Below are 16,546 nucleotides of genomic sequence, written 5' to 3' on the forward strand. Positions count from 1 at the left end.
TATAAATTTAAAACCTGTCTCAGTTGCCGTGGCACCACTAAGCATTTCATCAGCATACAGTACAGTATTTCTGCCATCTTTGTTTGCATTGCAGTGACTCATCAAAAGTCTGTCTTGTACCAACACTGAGAGCATTCCTCTGGCACTGATATTTCTCTGTTTTTAAAGCTTCGGTTTGAAACTGGCATTTACTTCAGGTCCCTAATCAAAGGGCTCTATTCATTGCAGAGAGCAGCCTGAATGTTAATCTGCATCCGGCCTATTCATTTAGATGCTGTGCGCTGCCGGGGAGATTTGACTTGGTAAAAGCTTGAGCTCCAGCAGATACAAACCTAGCTCTTGATACTATATTTTATTTTCCCCCTCCCCCGAGCCCTGGGCGGTGTGGGGACCGGAGCCCCTCGGCAGCGGCCGTGCTGCTCAAGGTACGTTCGCTCCCGGCCGGGCCAAGGCACCGCGAACTTCCTCGCTTGGAAGATTTTTTTCTTTTTTTTCTTTTTTTTTTTTTTAACCATGCAGATACAATTAAATTGGCTCCGAGTGTGTTCCCTTTTCTTCCTGTTACCCCGTGGCCTTGCAGATAGGACTTTTTTTTTTTTTTTTTTTCCCCTCGGCAATGGGAACAGAGCAGCTCTTTGTGGGTTATTATTTTCTTTCCAGAGATTTTTTTTTTTAATCTTTCTCAGATAAACTTCTAATTTTTCCCCCTTTTTTTTTAAATCGTTCTTCTGAGCTTCCAGCATTAGTTAAACGTAGTTTTTCTTCAGTGGTATTGCAGGATTTTAAAGCTCCTGGACTCTCGGGGAGGGAGCACGGGGGGGTCTGGGCTCGGTGCATCCGCAGTGATTTGCTCCGCTGGAGTTTCAGCGCCCAGGCTGCACCAGCGCTACCTGCTCGGGCTCTGCGCACCTTCCAGCTCCCTTCCAGCGCCAGGCTCTTTTTCTGGGAGGTGGAAGCAGGAATTCTGCCCATGGCCAAAAGGTACAGCCGGCCCTTCAGAGCCGCCTCCAGCCCGGGGTGGCTCGGAGGGTCCTCGCTGCCGGTACCGGGGGCTCCAGGCTGGGGCTGGGGGCTCTGCCTGCGTGCCAGGGGCTGGGCTGGGGCTCCCCCTGCCCCGCTCGGGATCTGGGGGAGGAAAATAAGAAGACAACTTGGTAGGCGGCTCGCTGCGGCAGGCACGTTGGTTTGTTTTATTGGGGCTCAAATATCTGGCTTAATTTGGAGATAAGCCTCGTTTTGTTGGAGGATAAATCTGTTGAGAAGGGGTTTAACTGTTGAAATGCTCCCTCTTTCTGGTGCAAATGGGAAGATTGCTTTTCAAAGTGCTTTTTCCTGGGAGCTCTGGCTCTGGCAGAATCCTGTATTTATTTCGGGCAGAATGGCACATTGTTTTATAAATATCTTTTCTGTAGTTTCAACATAGCTGCTGGTTGTTGTGTTTCTTATATAATGCTACCGAGATCTGTCTGACTGCCTTTCCTTTGCTTTACTGTTCTCTCCCATTATCGTTCAGATTTTCCTGCATAAAGTAAAAACCCCCGGGGGAATAAATCAGTGGTGCTTATTCAAACAGACCACAACTCAAAGGAAATTCTTGCTTTTTTTTTGGAATATCCTTTGCCATCCACCAATGGCATTCCCAACGCTGCTCGAAACCATCTATAAGTAATTTTTGCAAGCGATTGCTTTTCCGCCTTGGCTCTCGGAGCCCGGCTTGGAGCCTTTGATGTCGGGTGAGGTGGGCTCCTGTGCTCCTGCCTGCTTTGGTGAACTGTCTAAAAAGCCTTGTTCCTCTCTCCCCTGCCTTCTCCGTTTTTCAGATGTGCCCTACTTTGGATATTCCTGCATTGAATGTCTGAGGAGCTCCGGCCGATCCTGAGCCATGTCGCAGATGTTGCACATAGAGATTCCCAACTTCGGGAACACCGTTCTGGGCTGCCTGAACGAGCAGCGGCTGCTGGGGCTCTACTGCGATGTCTCCATCGTGGTGAAGGGCCAAGCCTTCAAGGCTCACCGGGCGGTGCTGGCCGCCAGCAGCCTCTACTTCCGAGACTTGTTCAGTGGGAACAGCAAAAACGCCTTTGAGCTGCCGGGCACCGTCCCCCCCGCGTGCTTCCAGCAGATCCTGTCCTTCTGCTACACCGGCAAGCTGACCATGGCAGCGAGCGAGCAGCTGGTGGTGATGTACACGGCGGGCTTCCTGCAGATCCAGCACATCGTGGAGAAAGGGACGGACTTGATGTTCAAGGTCAGCTCTCCCCACTGTGACTCTCAGACCACCATGATCGAAGACCCCAGCTCGGAGCCGCAGAGCCCCTGCAACCAGCTGCAGTCGGCCTCGGCGCCCTACGTCATGTCCCCCTCCATGCCCATCCCGCTCCTCACGCGCGTCAAACACGAGAACCTGGAGCTGCAGGCCCTGCCCGGCCTGCCCGCCAAGCGGCCCCTCGAGCCCGGCGCCCGGGACGGGCCCGGCGGCGCCGGCGGCGCCAACGCGGGGCCCCTGAAGCTGTCGCGCGTCTCCTACTACGGGGTGCCCAACCTGGCCACCCTGCTCCCCAACGTGCAGCAGGTGCAGTACTCGCAGGGGGAACGCACCAGCCCCGGCGCCAGCAGCATCCCCACCACCGACAGCCCCACCTCCTACCACAACGAGGAGGACGAGGAGGACGATGAGGCCTACGACACCATGGTGGAGGAGCAGTACGGGCAGATGTACATCAAGTCCTCGGGAGGTTACTCTGGTAATGGATGTCTCTCTCCTTGGGTTTTCGGCTCCCTGGCGGTGGTTGTGTGGGCCTCGTCCAGCCACCGTGGGCAGATTTGGGTTGGTCACCAGGTTTTGGTCTTTGGGGGTTTCATTTGTTGGGGTTTTTTTTTGTTGGTTGGTGCTGATGTCCAGGTGTGGCGTGGGCAGGTCTCCCCGTGCCATCGTGCCATCACTCCCCAGCTGGGAGTGAGACTCTTTAGATGAGAGGCTCCATCCTCCACCAGGGTCTTTGCTTTTTGGCTGAAGCTGCCAGCGAGGAGCCTGGTGGTTGCACGAGCCCTGTGGTGGTGGCATCCATCCCAAGGTGATGGCTGAGCAAACCTGCCATGGGTCATCCTTGGCAAGGGGAGCACCAGCCCTTCTGGCCCAGGGTCAGATGGTCATTCTGGGAGCTGTCTTCTGTCCTGGCTTTTTGGAATGAGAGTTTCAAAAAAGTGATGAACATGGGATATTTGGAGGAAGGGAGAAGAACATCAACTGAATCATTTTTATAGAACTAGGAATATCTGCAAAAGGAAGGAAAGGAAGGAAGGCTTTTCTCCCCACTGCCTGAAGTGCTCCTCTCTCCTTTGCCAGCCTTGTCCCACACATCACTGTCAGAAAGGGAAAAGCATTTTTGGGGCTTGATGTTCTTTTATTTCCCCATTAGAAACACAGTGCCCAGAACAAAGTAAAATCCCTCTGCTGCCCTTCCAGAATTTGAGATTAGGGGATGAGTGCGAATCCCTCGACAGGCCCCAGACAGAGGAGGCAGCTTCACCTTGGTGGTGCTCGGCTGGAAGCTGCTGCTCAGCCCCAAGGTGGGCACAGGGACACGAGAGGTCCTTTCCCTCCCACTTCCTTGGGCACACAGCCCCTTTCCCTGGCACCTTGCGGGGCTCAGAGCCTCCTGAGGAGCCAGGACAGGTGGGGTGCAGGTCCAGGGGCTCCGTTCCAGGGGGAGATGCCCGCTGGGTGCTGTCCTGTGTGCATCCCCCATGGAAGCAGCTCCCAGCACCCCGCACAGATGGAGCTGGCAGTGTCCCACATGGAAGCTCAGCCTCGCAGTGGCCTCCTCGTGGGAGCTGCAGGTGTTTGTGGCAGCAGCTTTGATCCTCGGGAGCTCCCCAGGGAGGGACATCTTCCCACTGGCTCTGGCTGCACACAACATCCCCTCACCTGGGGCTGCTTCCCCTGCTCTGGCTCCTGGAATTGCTGCACTCATGTTGCAAATATTTTAGATCTGGTTCATTGAGAGCTTTCCTCAAAGCCATTGGATTTTAGTCTTCACCAAGGAACAAGATTTGGCAAATAGGACAATTTTTGTTACATGAAACAGGTGGGCTTCCTTAGTACTGACAGTGGGCTCACCCCAGACACTGTCCCATCCCATCCCATCCCATCCCATCCCATCCCATCCCATCCCATCCCATCCCAGGAGCTCAGCATCCTCTTGCCACGTTCCCCTGCCAGACAGCAAGCAGATAAGCAGGATTTTCCAAAGTGGTTTTTTTCACTAAGCCAAATGAAAAAGGGAGAAAACAGTGAATTTACTATTTTAATATTAGAATTATTTGTTAGGAGAAGTGGACAAGCAGTTGTAGGAAATGAGCCTCAAAGGCCTGAGTACTCTCCCTGTCCTGCTTCAAGTCCCAGTGGTTGGGATGAGGCAGGAGAGGAGTGGGATCAGGGGTCAAGGTCAGAGTCTCCTCCATGGCTGCTGTTGGAGCCAGACTGAACAGGAATTGTGCTGTTGCCCACTTGTTTTGGGTTTATTTTGCTTTTCCCTGTAGAGCCTGTGGTGAGCAATGTGGCTTTGCCTTCAGTTATTCCTTGGAGCAGTGGGATCGTGCCCTTGGAGTGTGTTTTCCATCCCTGTCACGGGGCCAGTTCCTGCAGGAACAGAACAAAACCGATTCAGAAGGCAAGGACAGGAGCAGCCCGGGGATGGTGCAGGCAGCAGCTCTCAGGCTGTCCCTAATCCATGTCGGGCAGGAATCATCCCAGCTGGAAAAGTGAAAATCCGAGCAGCTTGCTCAGGTGTCACTGGAGATGCTGCAGCCCTCGTGCCAGGGCTGGCCATCCCACAGCCAAGTTTTCCTGCTTGTTTTCTGTAGGGAGAACCAGGTGGTGATGCTGAGGCCATGCAGGGAAGAGGCAGGTTGTAAGGCTCTAAATATCCCACATTTCTGCTGAAATTCCTCTTCCCCCCTCGCACCTTTCGAGGGAGTTTCCTGTCTGAAATAAGGCAGCTCTAGGTATCAGGCTTCCTGGAAAAGAGGGCACTCAAAGAAGAGATTACAAAAAGTAAAACCTAAGCTGTTCCATTATGGTTTGGACTTGTAGAGCTAACTGTGTTTTAATTACTCAGGATAAACTGTACCCTCTCAAAAGGTGCAGAATAATGAAACTGTAAGATGGAAGAGAGAAGGCAGCTAATCCTGCTCCTGGCATGGAGATCCCGACAGCCTCACAAAGCCCTGGGGGAGGGGGAGCCCTTTAAAACAGGGATTGCCAAGGTTTCCAAGAGCCCTGTTTGTGAAAACAAAAACAAAGCCAAAGAGGAGCAGAGCAGACGAAGCTCTGAATTTCAGAGAGGGTTGCTGGATTTTTTTCCCTGCTTTTTCTAGGCTTTTTTGTTCCCCATCTGAAGTGCTGGTGCTCGTGAGGGTGTGGTGGGACACTGGTGGCTGAGCTCTTCACCTGCCTTCAGCATCACCCACCACCCTTGGAGGGGTCACCAATCCTCTTCTTGCCCCAAGGCTGGGGGTTTTTGATTTATTTTCTTCACCCTTTTTTGTAGTCAGAGCCATTCTGAATCTCCAAAGCTGGATCAGATCCACATCTCCAAATCATGAAGGTTGGAAAAGGCCTCTAAGATCAAACTTTGACCATACACCACCAAGAGCACTGAGTGCCATGTCCAGTCATTCCTTGGGCACCTCCAGGGATGGGGACTGCAAAACCTCCCTGGGCAGCCCCTTCCCGTGCCTGAACACCTTTTCCATGGAGAAATTCCTCCTGATCTCCAACCTGAACCATCTCTGGCACAGCTTGAGGCTGTTTCCTCTTGGAGGAACCCCGGGAGAAGAGGCTGGTGCCACCTGCAGTGTGAGGGACCAGGACAAGTGTTCGACCTGCAGGAGGACCAGCAGGATTAAACTCAGGAGGGTCAGGCTTAGGTGTTGGCAGACAGGGTGGCAGCTGGCAGAGGGGTGTAGGAAGAGCTGCCTCAGTTTCCCCCCAGGCTCTGGCCGGGTTTGGTGGCCGCAGCATCGCCGGCGCCGCGCCGGGCTGGGAGCACTGCGGTAAAATGGCTCCCCGCTCCATAACTAGGTCTGGTTGTGGAGAACATGTGGGCCTCGAGGACACGAGCGAGACTTAATGAGGTTTCCAGCATCTGATCTGAGGAACGCACAACTCCAGAAAATATTAAACAAAAGCAAAGTATTTTTATCCCTGTTAATTACAGCGTCGTGGGCCTGAGCTGAAGTGGGTTTCAGCAGGACTTGCAGATGCTCGGCGCTTTTCTGCACTGAGCCACGTTCTTGTCAGTCAGCTCTCTGCTGAGCAGATGCAGTTAATTTAATTTTGACAGGCACCAGCGAAGTTGTGCAAGGGTCCGTCCTCCTCCCCTGCTCCTGCTGCACCGGTTTGCAGGGAAAAGGGAAAATCTTTATGCAGCAAATGGCTGGAATGTAAAGGCTGGACTTGAAAGTTATGAAATCCTGAACTGACAAGAGCACACTTCATTAAAAATTCATCTAAAATAGCCATTATAGAATAGTTGTGGTAATTAGCTGAGAGAATAGTTTTCTCTCCTGGCCTCTGATTCCTGACAGTAAGGAAAGAGGGCAGGGAACAGCCCAGAATCCCAAATGATGCAGCATCCCGGGCAGCATCCCGAGCGGAGCCGGGCACGGCGCGCTGCAGCGACGTAAATCACGGCAGCGACGCCGGGAATTGCAGCGGGATGGAGCAGCTGGCTGCCACTGCAGGGACAGGCCCCTGCTCCTGCCAGCTCCCGCTGCTCCCTGCGGGGCCAGGCTCTGCACAGGGAGGATGCTCAGCACAAAGAGCTCGTGGATTTTTAGGAGATGAAGCGGGCGAGGGCGGCGCCGGTTATCCACCAGAGCACGCCGGCTTTTGCAGAGGGATTCAAACACCTGCAAACTGCTGAAAGCCAGCCTGTGTGTCTTCGTGTGACAAGGTGGGGACTGGTCACAGATTGGACTCGGTGGTCTTGGAGGTCTTTTCCAGGCTGAGGGGCTCTGTGGTGGCACTGCCCCATCCTGACCCTGGCACGGTCGGAGCGGAGCAGGGGGAAGGCTGAGCCCCAGGCTGGGGACACTCAGCCTCTGGCCTTTTTTGGCATTAAACTTCCAGCCCCATTTTCCTCCCTCTGAACCACAGATGTTTAATTTTAGGCTGGCAGATGTTTCACTCCTGGCTGAGATCTGAGGCGAAGGCAAGATAGGGGTATTTATAAACCAGTAATATTTTTCCTATACTAATTCCAGATTACCTCCCTGTATAAATAGGTCACAAATCAAAGGCTACATTTCAGTGCGTTGGTATAAATGTACTATTTGGGAAATGTAAACTCTCCCCGTTGGGACTCTGTGATGGATCTATCCCGTGCTGCTTGCGTGTGTCCTCTGCTACAGGTTTACATCTGCAGCAGATGCTGGGGATGCTGAGGCTGTGGAGGGAAGATGTTTTTGAGGTGGTTCCACTGCCAGTGGAAAATAGGCTGATGGGAGAGAAATGTTAAAATATTGCTGTTTGAAAAGGGACTTCTGGCCATGTAGGGAGCAGGGGAGGATCATCCACGTGTTTGCATCCGTGGTGGAGCAGGTGAAGATGGGTTCTCTGGCCTGTTCTTCAGGGCTTGAGATGTGTTGTTACATGCTGGGACTCCGCAAACATCAATTTTTGGGTGAGGCTCCATCACTCTGATCTTTCTGTATCTCCTAATCCCATTCCAAAATCAGAAGCAGTTGTTTCTTACCCACAGGAGCACCTTGATGTTTATGTGCAGTTTGGAGAACCCAGACTGGTGGGAACTGGGGCTTCACGACTCATTTTGAAGCCCTGCTGGTTGGGCTGGCAGGAAGTAAGGAGAGGAGTGAGTGCTGGTGCCAGGTGTGTGTCCAGCAATTCCCAGGCACTCACCTGAGCAGCCCATCCCCAGCAAATCCCAGGTGGGACGTGCAGAAATCCCAGTGTCACCACACCACCAAGGGCTCGGCACTAAGGGGCTCTGAGGGGTCTCTGGAGTGTGTCTTAGGGGTAAGGAGGGCACGTGCCCCAGCATCATGCAGAACCTGGAGCATGGACCAGTGAGTTAGTTTGAGGCTGTTTGTTCAGCCAAAAAAAATCCAGGAAAATGGGTATTTCCCATTCTGCACCACCTGTTGCAGCTGCAGCATCCAGCTAAGTTTGGGATTGAAGCATATATCCAAATAAATAAAATATTCCAGTGTTCGGCTGGCAGCTCTCGTGGCTTCCTCTGTAATGATTTCCTGCCCCTCTCTGCTGGCTGGGAGCTCCTTTCTTGTTCAGGAACAAAACTGTATTTAACAATACTTCCCATTGTTTGCCCTTTCATTCAAAGGGAAGGAGCCGCTGCCCTCTGAAGATACAAATTAATTAGAAGCAAATACTCTCCTGTTCTCTGGAGCAGAAAGGCCAAACAGAGTGGCTTTCTGTGGAAACATGGGACCAAAGTGGCTCTTGTGTCCTGCTCCTTTACATAACTGATTGCTATCTGCTGCACTGAGGTGCCACTGAAAGCCCCAAAACCTCTTTTTGTTCGGTATCGTTGATTTTGTGCTAATGCTTGAATGGAAACAAAGTCCCCCAAAATGATCCATGGCTGTGTTTAATAAGAGATTTATAGACAGTGAGCCAGCAGGACAGATGTGGCCAAAATCCAGCCGTGGGTTGAGTTGCACTTGGTCTTTTTAGCTGAATTTTGGTTTGGTTTATGAAGTATGGTGCTGATGGGTATTGTGGGTGCTTTTGACCTGAGCCATCGGTTAAAGTAAAAAATGAAGTGTTAAAAATTCAATTTTAATAACCTGGGCCGAGCCTTGTGCTGGGCTGGGATTGTGTAGGTCACATACACAGCTCCTAGGGGTTGTATATTTGATTTTACCTCTGAGTAACATTTTGCCTCTGGGAGGTGACTGAGGCGTCCCTTCCTCCCCTGGAGCTGCCCTGGTGGCCCTGCCTTGCCAGGGAAGGGCAGCAGAGCAGGCCTGGTTCCTCAGCACCCACTGTCCCCTCGCTTTTGGTTTCTTTAAGCTGGAAAATATCGGGATTTAATGGGATATGGTTTGCTTATCACTCTGTAAAAGCCTCAGAATAGAGCTGGTCCTTGAGATTCTCCCTCAGTGGGAGCTGGCCCCCATCTCCAACGGGATCTTGGCTCTGGATGCTTGGGAATGCTGGGAATATTGGAGCTGGGAGTGTCAATGGCACAGGTATCACACTGATAGTGGGATTTTGGATCTGGATGCTTGGGAATGCAGAATACTCTGGGAATATTGCAGCTGGGAGTGTCAATGGCACAGGTATCACACTGATAGTGGGATTTTGGATCTGGATGCTTGGGAATATTGCAGCTGGGAGTGTCAATGGCACAGGTATCACACTGATAGTGGGATTTTGGATCTGGATGCTTGGGAATATTGCAGCTTGGAGTGTCAATGGCACAGACATCACACTGATAATGGGGCTGTGATGGCACAAAGAGTTAAAAAACCCCCTGTGAGTTGTTCTGCTGCTGTTGGGTCCTGTCTCCCTGAGCAAGGACCATCCTCCTGCCATTCCAGAGTCCCTCCTGGCGTTCCTCAGGGACACAGGGAGCCCTGAGGGTGGGGATGCTCCAGAGCCTGCCATAGGATGCCACAGCCCAGCACGGCACCGCGGGCATGTCCTACTTAGAACACTGCTCCCTTTGTCCCCGAGCCATCGCCCTGGGTTACTGAGCAACAAGTCTGCAAAACTTGTTATTTTATCTGCAGAGAGGAGAAGTGGCCCCCAGAACTCAGGGATAATCTCAGGAAAAGACACCTCTGGAGCAGGGGACGTTCTGAGAGCAGAGACGCTCGTTGCTGGGGTTTCTGCTTCTCTCAGTGTTCACAGATTTCGAGCACAGGGCTGGGTTTGGGTTTGTACGTGGCACTTGCCACTTCATCAAACAGTTTTGGGGAAGAAAGGTGGATCATGGCAGAGCTGGGCTGCAGTTCAGCCCTGGAGCTGTTCCCACCATGGCCTGAGGGCATGGTCAGCCTTCGTTGCTGTCAGAAATTGTCATTTTAAGCAATCAGGTGGTCTTGGACTGTAAATGTGCTTTAGAAACCAATCCTCTGTGTGCCCGCAATACCCAGGTTTGGAGGTGCTGGCAGGACAGCCCAGTATTTCCAGCTTTTCCATGTTTCTGGTGGCTCCTGGGCAGTGGTGGGCTCTGGAGAGGGTGCATCAGGGCGGGTTGGGAAAATCTGGTATTTTAGTTTTCAAGCTACATCTTAATAACATTTTTTGCCTTGTTGGTGGGGGCTTCTTTTGTTACTGAGAGGAAAAGCTGGCCTGCAGAAGGCAGAGGAAGAGGAGGTGGCTGGAGGTGGCTGGTGGCTGCATCTCAGGAGAGGCTCTGGTGACCTTTCTCAGAGCAGAGGTGTCTGCAGGGTCTGGAATTTTACTTCAGCAGGAAAAACCATCAAGGGAAGTAATGATGGAACTGCTGCGGGTGTTCATCAAGCTGGGGCAATGCACTGCCTGTTTGGAACCCCTGGTGAAATTCCTGCCACCCTCCTGGGGTGTGTGGGGCAGCAGCTCCGTGTGCCGCGCTTGCAGAGCGATGCCAGCTGAGCAGAGCTGTCCATTTTCACAAAAATTTTAACTCAGGAGATGTTAAAGCATAATTAGATTCTGACAATCCCTTTTGCAGAACCTGAGGCTGCCGTGGAGGGGGAGACCAGGGGATTTTCCCAAGCTTTCAGGTGGCACCTGCCCCGTGGTTGGACGTCTGGAGGGGGAAATATTTCCAACTGCTGCGTGAAGAAGTCAAAGCCTGACCTTCTGTCAGCGTCGTGACAAGTTCTTTTAACGATTTTCCCTTTTCATTTTGAAGTTGCCCAAGAGAAGCCAGAGCAGATCCCTCTGGAGAACCGCTCGTGTGTCCTGATCCGCCGGGACCTGGTGGCTCTGCCTGCCAGCCTCATCAGCCAGATCGGATACCGCTGCCACCCAAAGCTCTACTCGGAGGGAGACCCTGGGGAAAAACTCGAGCTTGTTGCAGGTAGCTTTTCCTTGGAATACCTTTGGGTTGCTGCTGTTTTCCTTCTGGAATGGTGCTCTCCATCTTGCTGGAGTCGTGCATCTTGTGTGCCCTTGCTGTGTCTTTCTGGATTATTCGTCGCCGAGCGTCTTTTGGAAAGTTCCGAGTTGCCTTTAATTTGCTGACAGAAAAATGTGTCATTAACAGGATTTATTCAATTGAATTAATTTAGCATTTTAATTGAATTCTGCAGCTTGTGTTCTTCCTGCTCGGTGTGGCTGCAGTGAGTGTGTTTTCATTTAGAGTCACAGATCTAAAAATCCAACAAACCCCCCCCAAAACTGCCACATTGTAAGATTTACAAAGCAAAGGAGATAAAATCTGTGTCAATGAACAAGCTTTGAAAAACCTGTAAAAGTTTCTTTATAAATTTACTAAGTGGTCAAATGCTGCAGCGGGAGGAGAAGAAATTGGGTTTGGTCCTTTCTTCTGTCTTTATTTTCATTTTGGGGGGCATTTACAATATTGGGAGAATTTACTCCTCTAGAAGAGATTCCTGGCCAGTGTGAGGTGGAAGGTGATTCTGCTTAGAGAGTGTAGAGCTGAAGGAGTGAAACCAGGTGGCTGTGCCAGCCCAGGCACACCCAGCACTGCACAGAAAGTGTTAAGCTGGAGTGACCAGGTCAAATTCCAGTGGAAATAATCATATTCTGCTTTTAGAAGTTCCCCCCAGCTTTACTCTGCAGTGGCCTGGCTGTGAGTTTTTCCCTTGGCTGTGTGGGGATGGCTGGGCAGGGCATCCCAGACGTGCCCCCAGGTGGGGAGGTTTAATTAATCCCTGCAAAGCCCTTGATCCAAGAAGGACATGTGGCAGCACAGCGCATCCAAATCAGTTCTTCTTCCCTTCCAGTCATTTCTCTCTTGGTGAGTAGCATGATTTCACTTTCATTCTGGAGAAGGAGTCAGGATTTCAGGGGATGCCCACAAAGGTTTGCAGCTGATGGAGGAAGGACTTTGATGGAAGGCAAAGCGCAGCGTGCGACCTCAAGTATTTATTTGGGATCTGGAATATTCATTTTGTACCCATCTCCATTTAATGTGAGACTTCTTAAAACCATCAAGTGGTGCAGGTTATTTTCACAGTGAGAGCTGCAAATTGGTTTGAGGCAACTCTGCTTGATTTACATTTTTCAATCTGGAAAAAAAAGTAGATTAATATCACTAACCGATAGTGGCTGCCTGGTTATTTTTCATTTATTAAAGTGAAGTTCCCCTCAGTGGTGGCTGGTGTTTGCTCTGATGCCTTATCTCTTAAACTACAAAATAAACTCCCCTAATTCCTGTCTCAGACCTGGAGGGAGGGCTTGATCCTGCTGTGGAAGTTTTCCTCAACTCTCCAAGTGGGAATGTTTTCCTTTTGTTTCTGCTTTTTCATGCTACAGTTGATTCAGCAAACTTGAGCAGCTCTCTCTGAAAAAGGGTCTTTAGCAAGGCTTGCAGTCACCACAGCACATCTGAGGGAGGGACTGAGGCTGTTACTCAAAAAAAAAACCAAACCAAAACCCAAAAAACCTCATTAGATGGAAGAGAATAGAGGGAGAATTCCTGGTGAGACGTGGCACGGCTCAGAGATCCAGAGGGATGCTGGATCCTGGGCCAGGATGTGTCCTGGGGTTCCAGGGGAGGTGCAGAGGGTCAGGCCCAGGGGCTGCCCTGAGCTCCAGCTCAATCCAGAAGGTCAGGGACAATCCTCTTCCCTGGAAATCCAGGAGGAGATGTTACTTCTCCAGCAGATGTTTTTTATGTCTCGAGAACGGAGTGTGTTCTGGATTCGGCTATGACCCATTATTTAATCTTAATTAAAAGCAAACACCAAAACCCTCTCATGTAACAGAATGCTTGAAAAATGGGATAGCCTCTCCCTGGAAGCAGTGCTGAGGCAGGAGCAGCTTGGTCTGTGAGCAGAGTAAAAAGGTTTGATATCAAACCTTCTGTAAAGTACTGCCAGACCTCTGGACGTGTCCAGCTGCTTTGCACAGGGTTCCTTTTTCTTCCAGAAAACATCCTTAAAGGCAGCAGGTTCAAAGGCAGCCGTTCCTGTGCATTAGAAGGAAAATTCCCTGCTCACCAGAGGTAGCAAGAGGTGATGGGCTGGGGTTTTGGAAGCAGTTAGATCTGTAACCAAGTACCTCTTTCTGTGCTAGATGGGCTTTTTCTTTCATTTCCAGCTCTGTGTTCTACAGTCTTGCACTGGGGAAAAAAAAAAAGAAAAGGCCAAATGGATTGGGGTTTTCTCACTTCAGAAAGAATAAATAATCTGGTCTGTACACATCAAATCACAGTGAAAGCCTTGCACGGTGTGCATTGGTGAGAAAATCAGAATCCTTTCATTTCATTCCCACAGACTTCCTGTCTGTACTGATAAAATTAGGAGCTGTTATTGCCTGGGACTTGCCAAGGCCCCAAGGATTTGTCAGGATTTTCCAGAAATCCCTCTGTCCTTGTTGCAGCAGGTGAAGAAGAGGTTCCCACCAGCCAGGAGGAGCTGTGGGTGGCTCTGTGGGTGTGCCAGGGGCTCATTTGGGATTGTCCCTCTCCTCCCTTGCAGGCTCTGGTGTTTACATCACCCGGGGGCAGCTGATGAATTGCCACTTATGTGCTGGTGTCAAACACAAGGTCCTGCTGAGACGTCTCCTGGCCACCTTCTTCGACCGGTAGGTCCCATCCCGCTGCTCCTCGTGCTCTGCCAAGGGATTCCTTCCCCATTCCCTTCACCTCCCAGGGGCTTAACCCCGTGTCACGAGCTCTTCATCCTCTGCACTCAGCTCTGCGTTTATTTAATGATGCTTGAGAACTTTATTCCATTTCCATGCACATTTCCCACTCCTCACCTTAAAATCCTGCTGATGCCCCCAGCAGGGCCTGAAGGGACGAGGGCAGGGCAGTGGCTGTCCCCTGGTCCCCTCTCCCAGGAGCTCCCTTTGCCAAATCCTGCTGATGCCTCCAGCAGGGCCTGGAGGGGGAGGGCAGGGCAGTGGCTGTCCCCTGGTCCCCTCTCCCAGGAGCTCCCTTTGCCAAATCCTGCTGATGCCTCCAGCAGGGCCTGAAGGGACGAGGGCAGGGCAGTGTCCCCTGGTCCCCTCTCCCAGGAGCTCCCTTTGCCAAATCCTGCTGATGCCTCCAGCAGGGCCTGGAGGGGGAGGGCAGGGCAGTGTCCCCTGGTCCCCTCTCCCAGGAGCTCCCTTTGCCTCCCCACAGGAACACGCTTGCCAACAGCTGCGGAACTGGAATCAGGTCCTCCACGAGCGATCCCAGCAGGAAGCCCTTGGACAGCAGGGTCCTTAATGCAGTCAAATGTAAGGAGAGGGGTGTTCTGCTACTGGGGTGGAGCAGCATGGCCCAGCCCTGGGCAGGGAAGGTCATTGTGTGATAATGGTGGGAATAGGTTGTGGAAAAATCAATTTATTTTTTATTTTGCATCGTTTTTTGGTCGCCCAGAGAAGCTGTGGGTGGGATCTGCTCTCCATCACTTGGAGTGTTTTGGGACAGGAGGAGCTGAGGGCTGGAGGAAACCCTGAAGGGTTCAGAAAGATCTGTTTGCCGTGGGCTTCATGTGCAGTGGGAATCACTGTGCTCCCTCACCCTGGCTGAATTCTGGCGAGTAAATCTATGTGTAAATATTACTGTGCTGGAGAACAAAACTCTTAAGCAGTTTTTTTCATTTAGTTTTTAAGATTTGGAAGAGAAATCTTTCCCCTCCCTAATTGTAAAGTCCAGGGGCCTTCCAGCTGCCCCGGGAGATCTGTGGCATCTGGGGAAAAGGGAGAAGAGGGCAGATGTTCAGTAATGTGGCTGAACATGGTGGAGCCAGCTCCCTGTTAGCAGTTTTATCCTGGAGAGTGCCAACTCTGGACTTTGCAGCCGTGGTCCTTCCTGAGGGGGGCTGGAAGGGCATTGGCGCTGTGTGCCAGGATGTGGGGTGGGTTCCTACTGCCTGGATTTGTCCCTGTGCACCAGCTTTAGCTGACACTCATTCACCGTGGCAGTTCCTTGGACGCTGCCCCACAGCATCAGGTGCTTGGCTCCCGCGGAGGAGCAGGGCACGAGGGACTGCAGGGCTCTGCAGCTCCCACTGCTGCTGCCTGCCAGGGCACGTGCCAGCGGAGGGACTCTGGAGCAGGCAGGCCTCTGGGCCACGCAGGGGTGGCGTGAGGAGAGGGACAGGCAGGGGACAATCCCTCGGGCAGCCCCTCGGCTCTGACATTTCCTGCAGCGCTGTGGGGTCGGGAGCCATTAATGGAGCTGCTCCTGGGGACTTGGTGGGATCTTCTCTGTGTCCGCCTGTGGTTTGGCCATCCCCACGTGCTGTGGGGGTCCCCACGGAGCGAGGGGCCCTTCTGGGGTGTTCATACCTTCTGTCCTTCCTGGTTGTCTCCGGCTGAGGGGCTCTGCCTGTGTGGAGAGCTCAGGCCCGCGGGTGAAGCTCCGCTCCCACCTGGCAGTCCGGGCTGCCCTTCGTGTCCCTCCCCAAGAGAGCTGAGCCCCGTGTCTCCCTGTCTTTGCAGTGTATTGTCAGAATTTTGCCCCGAGCTTTAAGGAGAGCGAGATGAACGTGATCGCGGCCGACATGTGCACCAACGCGCGGCGCGTGCGCAAGCGCTGGCTGCCCAAGATCAAATCCATGCTGCCCGAGGGCGTGGAGATGTACCGCAGCGTCATGGGCTCCTCCACAAACACTGTCCCCCTGGAGCCCGACTTCCAGCCCAACGCCGCTCAGGTCTTCGAGCAGCGCATCTATGCAGAGAGGAGGAGCGAGGCGGGGACTATCGTGGCCTTGAGAACTAACACGGTGAACGTGGAGCTGAGCAACGGATCCAGCCAGTCCTTCGAGCAGGGCGAGGACGCCGAGGCCGCCGGCTCCGTCATCCAGGAGGCAGCTGCCACGGATGCCGTGGCGTCGGAAAGCCAAAGCACTCCGCAGCCCTTCGAGCAAGGCTCGGGCTCCTCCAGCCGGCCCGAAACCCCCGTGAGGAGACAGGATGGTACTTATGGAGGGACTTTATAAAGAGAGCAAACATTTCGTGACCTATAAGGGATCTGTAATACTAAAGCTGCTTGCATGCATTACTAATACAAAACAAAAAAAAATGTGATCAAGCCACTTACCTACTGAACTGCTACTGTTGCCTGAAAAAAATGTGATTTTTATTCTGCTTGTATTTAAAATTTATGAAGGAAATAATCGCATTCGTTATACTGTAAACGACTAGGTCTGTGGCGACCTACTTAAAAAAATATTGGGCTCCTTTTTTGATATTCCTGAGGTTAGTCTATAAGATTGTAGCTTTTTCTCTTTTTTTTTCCTTTCCTTTCCTTTTTTTTTGTTTGTTTTTTTTCTTTTTTTTAGTTTTTTGTTTGTTTGTTTTAAGAAGGGGAGGAGAAAAGCTAGCCACCCCCCACCCACCACCACCCCGTCATCACCCCATCCATCACTCAGCTCAGAAGTAAAG

The 16,546-nt window shown here is 51.9% G+C and overlaps 1 protein-coding gene across 3 annotated transcripts in view; it reads left to right on the forward strand.

Annotated features, from left to right (window-relative positions):
• The window catches only part of NACC2 (NACC family member 2), a 49,939-nt gene extending 33,727 nt beyond the window's left edge, over positions 1–16,212 (forward strand). For 2 of the 3 annotated variants that reach the window (XM_038156319.1, XM_038156321.1), the window contains exons 2-6: positions 1,821–2,744; positions 10,890–11,057; positions 13,645–13,750; positions 14,295–14,392; positions 15,602–16,212. In XM_038156319.1, coding sequence (XP_038012247.1) covers positions 1,883–2,744; positions 10,890–11,057; positions 13,645–13,750; positions 14,295–14,392; positions 15,602–16,101 — 1,734 coding nt within the window. In that variant the 5' untranslated portion in view covers positions 1,821–1,882 and the 3' untranslated portion in view covers positions 16,102–16,212. Of the gene's footprint in view, positions 1–214; positions 982–1,820; positions 2,745–10,889; positions 11,058–13,644; positions 13,751–14,294; positions 14,393–15,601 lie in introns of those variants that run through there. The other variant, XM_038156320.1, reaches the window with a different exon arrangement.
• The last annotated feature ends 334 nt before the right edge of the window (positions 16,213–16,546 follow it).

This window comes from Motacilla alba, chromosome 17 (assembly GCF_015832195.1).
Source record: "Motacilla alba alba isolate MOTALB_02 chromosome 17, Motacilla_alba_V1.0_pri, whole genome shotgun sequence".
Taxonomy (NCBI): Eukaryota; Metazoa; Chordata; class Aves; order Passeriformes; family Motacillidae; genus Motacilla; species Motacilla alba.